Below are 12,214 nucleotides of genomic sequence, written 5' to 3'. Positions count from 1 at the left end.
TAAAGATAACTTTTTTTGTTATGTGGCTGTATTTATAGGTTAAATTGTTCCTCTAACTCTATGGCTATGAAGAGATAAACACGTATATACGAGGTAGGATCACTAAACATCCAGAATTTTGTTTCTCTCATTAAAGAAAAGACCGTAACCAAACACTGAATTTCTTTTGAAGTTGTGCTTGGCCATTTGGTCGTTAGGTGGCGGCACTTGTCAAATTGAAGCGCGTTTTGGATAATTTGAAAATAGCGGAGCACCAAACAAAATACACATACGCGGGAAGAAATGAGAAATTCGAGTTCAGTGGACCGGAAATGTCCACTGAACATTTATTATTTTTCCCTCAGGACAGCCCACCCTGACGTTGGTGAACTTACAAAAGCCTATTGCACGATTTCAAGTGGGAAATCCTGTCTTTCCCAGCATGCATCATCGACTTGGCTTGGTCAGCTGCCAAAGACTGGTTTGCATCACCGGACGTAAACCCCTATCACAAAGACATTAAAAAACCTGAAAAATTGCGGTTACTATGTTGTAAAATAATGAAATCATTTTATTACATAACTTTGAATTAATTCTACTACGACCAAGAAATAATTTAGGAAAATAAGATTAAATTCTGGTTACTAAATGATTCGTTCTCATACTTGGGAAATATATCTATCGCAATAAAGATCTCAACAGCGAATCACGCTTTCGGCAATCCTTCAACTGGCTTACCTTTCAACGGTCCTTCTGAACGCACACTAAAAGCGATAGACTTAATGAAAGATTTTTCTCTTTTTGAAGAAAGATAACTTAAGATTTCTGTCAGAAATTTATGATAAAAGATAAGGATATGATGAGACCATCGGTATTCTGTGATAAAACCTAAAAAAATGTTAGCTGTTCCATACATCTGTTCTTTTTGACTTTCCCATCATACATTCCAGATAATGTCTAGTTTTGACATTGCTTAGGTCCCGCTCTAAGCAAAACAAAGATTTTCGATAAACACCTGCTTAAGCTTCAGGACTGTGTGATAAGAACGTTGTCTTAATCACCTATTTTCGTGAAAGAACTTTCAGTAACAGGGACTGCTCTGTTCTTATGAGGCATGGACAATTAATATTTCGTAAGAAGGCAGAAAACAAACGATAAGTTAGAAAAATGTTCTCAATCAGTGGCTCTCTTATTTTGTACCATTTGAAGGACAAAGAGTATTGACAATTGCACCCTTTGTTCTTCCTTTTATGAGCACATTGGGTAAACTTGATGGATGAAAAGGGACTCAGCGACCATTAATGGCTGAGATCAATTCTCATATTGAATTCCTTTTTCATGCCAATCAGTAGTCTCGATTTGCTGTTTGCACCTTCAACTTTGTTCAGCGAAGGTGTATTAAAATTATTAATACCATTTCTGAAATACCCCTCTTAGCGAAATACCCGTCATCTAGTGATACCATGTCTAGACCTCTTGAAATTGGCAAAATGAACCAACAAAGTTGAAAAATTCTTCATATTCTGAAGGATGTCTTCTCCAGTGTCCTAATGGCCAAGGAAGAGAACTTAGTAAAGTTCAAAGTGAGATTTCCACAGTGTTCCACTTGACAATCCACGAAGTCGTTAATATCTCCACAAATAATTGTACTTATACAGAAAACAAAACACACGTAGCCCAGTGGTCAGGAGCGAGAGTGCATAGCACGCGTTCCTTGAGTGGACCGGGGTTCAAGCCCGTGACTACTAAATACGATAAATATTTGTATTGATGATTTATTGTAAACTCTACTGACTTGGTTGTTGTGCCGGAGTATAAACAGAAAATTTATTTATTTACCTCAGACTGTGTAAAATAGATCCATCTCATAAGAGATACTGAAACTGTCAGGAGCCGATATCCAGACATACCTGGACATGATGCTCCAATTCTGAATTACCTGCAGAGTGACCTCTAAACCATTATAAAATAAAAATGAAGCACTGTTTTCTGAAAGAGGATGCAGGATATCTGTCTTCTCCAGTGTGTTTGCTCTCGTGGACAACCCAGTTGGTATAATCATCGTCCACCCAATCCCTGGTATTTGCGGAGTAGCGTAATTTGAATGATCACCGTCCTACCCACACGGGGTGAAAAGGACTGCATTCGAATCCCGTAAATGACGAGATGATTTTTTTTTTTTTTTTTTTTTTTTGCGTGACCGAGTTAGGCGGTCTCGGGTGAGGATTGATTCGAAATTTCCCCCAAAAGTACAATCATGCACCAGTGGAATGACATATATGATTTTCTTGAGAGAAAATAAATCATTTTGACCGATTTCATTAAACAAGCACAACCGAACCCTCCAAATTATATTGAAATATTATTTAGTTTGTTGGTATTGTGGCTTATGTAGTTTTCAAAGATGAATTTTGAATTTTGAAAAGATGAAGTGGATGAATTTTATGTCAACCACAGTAAATCAGATTGCGTTCCCAATATACCAGAGAAATTAATAGAACAGTGAATGACAGTCCTGACACTACTCCCTCCTTGCGGGACACATGTGTGCTGGTGTGGTGAATCAGAATATGATTTTTCCAGTTTAGGAAAACGTTTTAGAGAGTAAAAACCACAAGGATTCATAGCATGTTTCTGAAAATGTGATGGGGGGGATATTCTCACGCACTAACAGGAATACTGTTATATTGACGATGTCAAAAATACTTTCGAAGCCAAGAGAGAAGATAATGGCTTCTGTATTCTTAGAGAATCCATTGAGAATAACTGTCATTATTCAGAACTAGCCTGTATCATCAGAACGGCTTGTATGGATTAGTAGAAAATGTATGGTAGAGGTTATCTTATTTTATGATTGGTCTCAACAGACCAGTGATGAAAGCCAAAGTACTATTATATCTATTTTTCAAAATATCTCGTGCGAACCTAACACAAGAGATCAGCATCAGTCTAAAGGCCTTTTGAACCAATATGGATAATTAATAGTTCTATTAGCACCTATTAAGGTGCTAAACGATGTATAATATTAATTAATAAAACAAGAATTAGTGCTAATAGAAATCAATGATGCAAATAAGAGTACTGTGTACATAGCAATTAATAAAAATAGCGCATTATATAACAGCATGCATTGCCCGCGTGGGTAACCCAGTCGACGATGGGAGGAATTTTTATGGCCTTTTAACAACGTGGTTGAGTTAGTCGATCTCAGGCGAGGGTAGCATGGTTTTTTTTTTCTCCCAGAAACTAAGGATTTTCGTCCACCAAAACAGAAAATCGACTACAGAACACACGCAGTTTACAGACGATACACATTTACACTGCCCTACCATTAATATCCGAACAGCCCTCCGTGGATGGGTCCTATGCATGCAACACATCACAGAACCTGCTATAAATATGCACACTGGGCTTCGAACAGACAATTGCAAAAGTGGGCATACATTCAACAGAATTAACAGACTTCCAACATGGAATGATAGTAGGATGCCACATCTGTACGAGACATCTCAGTCACTCTGGGGATCCCTAGTCAACGGTTAGTGACGTCATATGCATATGGAAGAGGAACGGGACTGAATCTGCCAAAGACGGCCTGGTAAACTCCGAAAACTAACAAGATAATTCTTGTTATATAACAAGAATTATCTTGTTAGACCGAACAAGATAATTCTGCGAAGAACTGTGCACCAAATCGTAATTTGCCATTGTCTCAAGTCGCACAAACTTCCTCTATGAGAATATTGGGACTAATGTTAGCACTAGTGCAATACGAGGGACACTCCATGATATGAGTTACAATCAGGACCGGTGCTATTATTACGCCAACTAGGCAGCCGTCTAGCGCGCAGACCTCAGAGGGGAGCAGAACTCCTCAGCCTATACTTTTTGGCGCGCCTCCGTAGCCAGGTGGGAAGGAGCAGCAGTGCGTAGCACACGCTTCTTGATTAGACCGGGGTTCGAGCCCGTCACCACCAAATACGGAGGATGCGGAAAGGTCAGGGAATGACCACCGCATATTCCCGGAGCAATATGGCCTTAGTTGCTAATGCTCCTAAAAAAAAAACCAAACCAGCCTATACTTCCCTTGGAGTCTGGGGGCGCTTTCATGATTTGCCTTGGGCGCCAGTCGCTGGCGGATAATCTAGCGCCGGCCCTTGTTTCAATGGTCGTGCAACTGTTTACAAGCCATTGATGACCTCAACAAATGCTAGACACCATTTAACATGGTGTAAGAAGCGCGAATCCTGGACTGTAGAGCAGCGCAAAACAGTCCTAGGGACAGACGAGTCGAGAGCCCCACTCTACCAGTCTGATAGCCGTTCCTGTGTGTGGCGAATGCCAGGGGAACAGTTCCTTCCTGATTGTATCCTCTCAACAATGAAGATTGGTGGAGGCAGTGTCATGGTATGGGGCTTCTTTTGATGGTTTGGTTTGAGTCCATTAGTCGTTATCGACAAAACCATGAATGCTGTGCAATACCAGTTCATCCTGGATGGTTATGCATTTCCAACGTTATGGCAATACCTCGGGGAAGGTATCAGCAAGACAACGCGCCATGCCATACTGCTAGGTTCGTAACAGAGTGGTTTGAGGACATGCGTGTGGTAAAGTTGGATTGGATTGGCCAGCCCAGAGTACCGACGTGAACCGTATCGAGCATCTTTGGGATGTATCGGATTGTCGGGTCCGTGCACGTTGAGATGGCCCAAAGAACAAAGTCGAACTGGTGGCTGCAGTTAAAGGCCTAGTGGAGGAACATATCACCTGACATTTATAAAAAGCTGGTTATGAGTGTGATGCGAAGATTGAATGCCGTCATAAAAGCAAAAGGTTTCAGCACAAAATATTAAATGACACAATAAAAGCTCTTTTTTGTCTAAAGGCCGGGGTCCGGATATTAATGGTAGGGCAGTGTATTTATTTTTAGAACAACGTGGAGACAATGTTTTGCCTCCAATATTGATAAAAAAAAACATTATTATATACTTCTGTCCCTCTTTACCACCTGTTCTTATTCACCACCCTTTCCCCATCTCAGTTCTGCTGCTGTCAAGGAAATTTGTCTTTGACCAATGTACAGTCTTTGAGAGATATGTGGGAAATTCTGAGAATTGAATTTTTATTTCGATCGCAACAGCTGAATTAAGATTAAAGTGCCTTCCATAACTCGTACACAAAGGCGTGGAAAGTAGGCGCCATTAGTGCTACTTAGAACTTGTTTTGTATTTAAGACTGCTTAATGATTGATTTTTAATGGCAGTTGTCACGAGTTTTTTTTTTTTTTTATATATCTCTTAGAAAATCATGGTTTAAAAAACTGTCAGATCACTCACTTTTCTTCAATACAGTTACTCAAAGACATTTAGAACAGTGCCTGCAGTGTTTTAAACCCTATCTCGAGTGAGTAGAGATATTAAACCTTTTTTTCTAATGCCCAGCTCATGGCATTGCAAATATACATTAGTCCGCTAATTAAAAGATAATTTTACTTATCTGTGAACGGTTCTACTACCAAGGCAGCAAGGACGTACATTTAATGTTGCTGTTGTGTCTTATAATCCCGGAAACTTGGGTTTTTCGTCCAGGAAAACAGAAAATCGACTTCAAAACACACGTAATTTATAGACAATATGCACGGAGCAATATGGCCTTAGTCGGCGATGCTCCTAAAACCCAATGACAACAAGAACAAGGTCTCAGAGAAGGTGCTATCTCTGCATACATCCTCAGGATGCCATCTGCATACGTCCACCCAATACGTCCACATAGTATAGCCATTTCAAATATATTATCTAGGAAATATCACTGGCTCCTTCCAAATGAATATACATCAACGGTCACATTGCAAAAAATATGAGGATTCGTCGATAAACAATACACACAGCCCATTGAATTTGAGTTAGAATAACAGGCTGTCCCCACAAATTTAGGGATTCTTTTAGGTGACGGATGGGTGAGCAGTTCACAATCGCTTGCATAGAGGCCACCCTGCCCCAATTTCCCTCCATGGCAGGAGCAAACGCAGCCACTCCTCTTGCGACCACGAGGTCAGAAGCACAATTGATAAGGTGTTGACAACACCATATCAACTCTGCTCCGACGTAGGCTGTTGTCAGCCTGTGTATGGTCTGAGGATGAATTCCAGCAGGGTTCCAGAAAAGTTACCTGAACTAAATCACTTAAAGTGATTTAGTTAATAGCTAAATATTCACGTGGTATAAGAATGGTCATTACTGAAATGTAGATTCCATGCAATTTTTCTTTTTTCCGAGTCTCTGGTAATCGTGGACATTATCGATTCCTTATTCATTTAACTCAATTGCTGCCATTCTCATTATTAATCCGTGGTCACTGGCTAGTACATTGCTCACTTTTTCTACCAGTTTTGGGTTGCAGGTCGTTTTCGGTCGTTCAATTCAAGGATTGTCTTCTACATTCCCTCTGAAGTTTGCGCGCATAGCACAGTGGCATCGTCACCGTCCTCACCACACTGGGCGGAAAAGGCCCGTGCTCAAATCCCGTCGATTTGAGCACTCGGCCTCAGGCGTAGATAGCAAGGTTTTCCCCAGAACCATGAGTTTCTCGTCCAGCAAAACAGGCAAATCGACTAACACAATACACATGAGTAGTTGAAATAACTTTCCGGGTGACCTTAATAAATTTTTTTTACATTCCCTCTGCGATATTTAAAACGTTAAGCCAAAGAAATGTTTGTGCGCGGGACAGAGCCTCATTCTCATAAGCTGTTTGTAATATTTCGTACTACAAACGTTTTACACCCCGTTTTATACAAAACTTGGTGTTGATCCGTTGTTCATTCTTTGGTGTTTGACATTAGACTCGATGCACAAAGAACGTCCGTACAAATCTATATAAAATTATTTGTTTCCACCTATATCTTCTTTGTATATTGTGACGTACATAACTGAATAATTATATTTTGAGTTTTGAGCTGTACTTTCTTTTATGCGTCCACATATGTATTTCCTTATGTTTGATTTATCAATGTTCTCCATTTATTATTATATTGTATTATCACTGTTAACCCCTGGCCTGGTGGCCGTGAAGGGCAACATTTCAATGTATCATTTTTATATTATTATTATTATTACAATAAAGATTTCTAAAAAATGCAACTGAAAGCCAACCGGTTTTAGTTGGTGGGACTGTCAAGGTCACACCTCTGTGCTTCTCTAGCGCCCCCTCAAGGAACAACAGTCGCTTCAGATATATATATATATATATTAATTCAGTCTCTTTGCTTTTTTTTTGCTGATTTGTACATTTAAATGAGTGCTTATATGGGTACTTAAAAATAAATTCACCTTTACTTATTGGCTCGTCCACTTAAACCTCGTACTAGTTTAAGTTTATGCTTAGTTTAACTACTAGCATTTAGCATTAGCATTAGTAGAAGCATATGATGCAAGAAAGCAAGCTTATGCAGCATCAGCCAAAAAAAAAAAAAAAAAAACCCACTCCCATTTCACCCCTTCGTTCGTTCGAAATACCTATCCAGCTGAGCCTTAAATTTATTTAGGCTATCAACTTCCACGGCAAGGGATGGAAGTCTGTTCCACCAACCAACTACCCGCTGGCTAAAGGCAAATTTCTGCACGTCATTCCAACATCTGTCTTTCCTCAATTTGAATTTATGCCCTCACAGGTGATTATTCTGAGCAAAAGGAAGAATCCCATCGGCATTGAGCATGCTCAAACCATTCATTCGAGGTGTATAAACACCTCTATCAGATCACCTCGCCGGTGCCTAGTCTCCAGACACTGTAATTTGCAAAACTTAAGCCTTTCTTCGTAAGAGCACCCCTTTGTTCCATTCACTAATCTTGTTGCCCTTCTCTGTACTTGTTCCAGCAGCTCTACATCCTTCTTGAAATGAGGCCTCCAGACCTGTATACAGTACTCTAGGTGTGGCCTGACCATTGCCTTATACAAGGGAATAATCACTTCCTTATATAAGGCAATGGTCAGGCCACATATGTAGTACTGCTTCCCATATGTAGTACTTTACATATGTCAATGTTAAACTTCATTTGCCACCTCTCAGCCCATCTGCTCAACCTTTCCAGATCCTGTTGCAGCAGCATAGCGTCAGTAGTGTCCTTAATAACCCTGCCAACCTTCGTATCGTCTGCAAACTTAGACATTAAGCTTGATATACCATCATCAATATTATTTATAAATACAGAAAACAATAATGGACCCAACACTGAACCCAGAGGAACTCCACTAATAACATTAGTCCACGATGAGCAGTGTCCATTGATTACCACTCTCTGTCTTCTCCCCCTCAACCACCCCTTTATCCATAACAGCAATTTGCCTCCAATGCCACACTGCTCCACGTTTTGCAGCAGTCTTCCATGTGCAACAGTATCAAAAGCCTTTCTAAGATCCAAATTTAAAATATCAAAGTTATTCCCTGCATCCAGTTCTTTTGTGACTGCATCATAGTATCCAATCAAATTGGTCAGGCAAGACTTCCCCTTAACAAAACCATGCTGTGTCCGAGCTATAACTGAAGTCGTGTCTAGATGATCCTGCATTGCTTCTTTAACCAGTTAACTACTGGTTAATATCAGATGCTTCTGAGATAAATCCACTGTAAAAAAATCATTTGGACCATGAATCACCTTAGATAGCGCTGCATTGATGTTTTTGAATTTCCAATCTCCCTCTGTGTAATAATGTTGATCTATATTAATGAATAAAGAAAGAAAAACCGTTTCCTCTTGCGAGCACCTTAATTTAATTTACATCATAGACTGCCAGCCTGTATTACAAAAACATGATTCAAGCTCTGATAGTTTATTAAACAAGTATTGTAACATGTTTGGAGAAACAAGGTAGTTTTTGTGCGGTCAGCAGACATACTTAGGCAGTCGGCCACCTTTGAAACGAGGCCAAGTCTTGATTATGGCGTACAAATACTCCCCAGGACAGAGAGTACACCTGGAGTCTCGATGCCCGTGCAGCTCATAAGAATTCGAAATGTAGCCCTGTAAAAGTAAAGTAAATATTAAGGAAAATCTATTACATAGTATTTTACTGACAAATCATCTAGTTTCTATTCAATTTTAACTCTTAAACAGGAAATACTATCAAATATGTAAGCATGCTACATATATTGCTAGTTCGATTTCAATAAATAGATATTTTTATTTTTAAATTCCTTCACAAAAATTACAATCATTAAAACAAATTTAAAAACTACGTAAAAACTTAACCAAGTGTTCCTATGTTTATTTTTGGATATCGGACTCACCAATTCAATACCGTATTGAATCAACTGTTTTGTGGTCTCCAGCATATTTTCAGGTGGCATTCCCTCCTCAAAATTTCCCATGAGAGATATTCCGATGGATTCGCTGTTGTAATTTGGTGCATGCGCTCCTACTCGATCCCAGCCTCTTCCTACGTAGACCCGTCCATCTCCACCAATCAGAAACTGGTAGCCAATGTCAGCCCAGCCTGAAAATAAAGTTTAGAAGTACTTAGTAATTGCGGTGTTGGATTTATTGGACTGTTTAAAGTTCGTATTGAGGCTAGTCGTTGCAGGGTTTTAGCACATCAGAAACTTTGACCATATTGAGCAGTATACAATATAGCTATAAATTGTGTCATGGCTTCAGTTGCCTCAAGGTGCTACCCACGAGGGCTTGGGTTGAAGCAACTGAAGTCATAAAATATCAGTATATTCTGTCTGTAATTCTGTGTATTATGCAAATGTACAGAGTGAGCTGCTCAATATCCTACGAAATAATGTCCTTCTGAAGCGATGCACTTAGCCCATTAATTTTCACACTTCTAGACAGCTCATTTCGACATCCTGAATGCCGAGCCATCGTGTTACTCTTGATCGTTTGCAAGTTATAAAATCGACGTATTTCTAGGGTTTTTCAGAGTAGTAAACATAATGCCACGTGGAGGAGCCATATCTATTAAGTATGAAGGTTGTTGGATTTGAGCAATTTCGTGTTTGGACAAAAAAGTATGAAGAAGCAGCAACAAATTGACACTGCATTATCGTGGTGAAAAGACAGGTATTGGAGTTCCACTTCTCTGGTCTTTTTTTTGAAACGAATCGCGAAGGGGTAAGTATTAAAACACCTCATTTCGCGAAAATATATCTACTCAGGTCATATTACAGTAGAATGCAGTGCCAGCTAAAAGTAGGTACTGCCTTCTACACATGCACACTCAATGATAAGTAGATGGAACAGAATGGGACAAGCGAAAGACCTAAATCCCTTTTCAAGAAGTCTGATAGTAGGTTGTTACAAAGAATCATGTCCATTCGACAAGTCGAATCGGATAGTAAGAGATATTATTAGCCATATGGTGCAAGGAAGACTGAGGCTTATGCTGCACCAGCCAAAAAAAATTCCTGAGTTACCTCAGGACTCTGGGTGTACCAAGCCCATACTCAGCAGATGTGAGCCCCTGGGGAAACTCAAAGACACACTCAATAATAGGCTGACCCAAAAGACAGTGGACAGAACGGAGCCAAGTAGAAGACCACCAATCATCAGAAAAATATTTTTAAAAATTGAATTATCCTGCTCTCGAAGCTGCACGTAAGCCTTTTCTCTCCATCATCTTACGTCACCGTCCATCCTGGTTCAGAGAACCGGAGAAATTGACGTTCAAGCAGTAACAGAACGTGATCAATGACGCTACATAACCCAGGCATCGGATGGACGTGTCTGAGCTTCGAGTATGCACAAAGACGGTTTCATCTAGATTGCATTGTACCAGCAGCGAAGGAAGATCACTATAATGTAATGTAAAACTAAAAGCTTGTTTTACCTGGTTTGGATTTGGTCCACTCTCTTGTAGTATTCTGAACAATTCTGCTCTATTTGCATTTTGGTAATTCTTTTGAAATTTGGGGAAGAGTCGTATTTGTATCTGCATGACAACGCTGATGTCACAAAACACTGTAACAGCAGCTGAGGGCCAGAACAACATGTTCTAATTCAACCTGAGAAGTGTACACAAGGGAGGAGATTCCAGTCTTCGTCCACCAAAAATTTTCAGAAAATTGCTCCTCCCATATTGGAGGAGTAATTTCTGCGAATTACAGATGATAGTGAGATGAATTTGTGGGGTCACATTGAATAACCTGATTCAAAAGACATACGATCATGGTCTATAATAATTTTTTTTTAGAAGGTTGTTTTTTCATTAATGTCTAGTACGCTCTAAAGTACTCTGCAAGTGTATTTTGTATTTGATCACACACTCCGTTTCTAATATTCGCCATACACATCGGCTATTATTTATCTGTTTTACGTGGATTACAAGTAAGATAAATAAACAAAAAGATAATTCACCAGTTCTATTTAAAAGAATTGATGAAGCCTATTTTCCAACTTTCTTTCAGACCAAACAATGAAGTCTGTTTCAATCAAGTTTTTGTACGATAAATTTAAATACAAATATCTCCATCAGGCTACCCTCCGATATCCTGCGAGGAAATATAAATTTTGTTTCGATTGGACAGTAAATACAAATTTCAGTAAGCGAGGGATCGACACAATCTTCCAACAAACTACACCACAAACTTCGCCAGTGAAGTTAATCCTTACCGTTTTTGTCGATGTGCATATCTTGAATAGTCTTCATCATCTTCGTGCAAGAGGCCTGATCGCTGCAAGCAGACATAGCCGTGTGATGAATAAACACATGATTCACGGGAGTCTTCATGGGTTGAATAGACTTAGGATTCCTTGCTCCCCATGTGGTCCTGCTGATTATATCCGGAATACAGCCTGGAAAAATATATAACTGAGATATTTCTATAATTCAAAATTGCATCGATGGTAAGAAAACTTGTACTTGTCAAAACAATCATCTTTAACTTACCAACTGTGGCAAAGAGTAGGTGGGAAGAAAACAACACAATTATCAGAACCTTCATGGTCAGTTAACTGTTACTTTCCAGATCTGGAAGGAGACCAACAAAAGTAAAAGATCGGTTAGATGTCTACCATACAGAAAACCACATAAGAACACTTGATCGTTTAAAAATTGCATTCTTAGTCATTGTGCAATCAACGTTCAATAATTTATAAATACATAAACCATGACTTTAATTTATTCATGACCTGTAGTATGATGAATCCTAGAATCCAAAAATAACAATAATAGTAGCAAAGAGTAAGATAGCATAAAATTACTAAGAGTTACAACGTATCCCTAGCCTGGTAAA

General features: G+C 39.3%; 1 protein-coding gene across 1 annotated transcript; it reads right to left on the bottom strand.

Moving 5' to 3' along the window:
* Positions 1-8,861: 8,861 nt before the first annotated feature.
* LOC150090051 (peptidoglycan-recognition protein LB-like) lies at positions 8,862-11,923 on the bottom strand. Its single transcript, XM_090390160.1, has 4 exons — positions 11,869-11,923; positions 11,592-11,774; positions 9,266-9,471; positions 8,862-8,999 (listed from the first exon to the last, which is right to left on the bottom strand). Exons 1-4 carry the CDS (start codon positions 11,921-11,923, stop codon positions 8,862-8,864), a joined length of 582 nt encoding a protein of 193 aa, XP_090246286.1.
* Positions 11,924-12,214: the final 291 nt, after the last annotated feature.

Source organism: Mastigoproctus giganteus, chromosome 2 (genome assembly GCF_048544385.1).
Source record: "Mastigoproctus giganteus isolate SK-2022 chromosome 2, ASM4854438v1, whole genome shotgun sequence".
Classification (NCBI taxonomy): domain Eukaryota; kingdom Metazoa; phylum Arthropoda; class Arachnida; order Uropygi; family Thelyphonidae; genus Mastigoproctus; species Mastigoproctus giganteus.
Note: the sequence above shows the minus strand (reverse complement) of the source record. Positions and strands in the feature narration are given on the sequence as shown.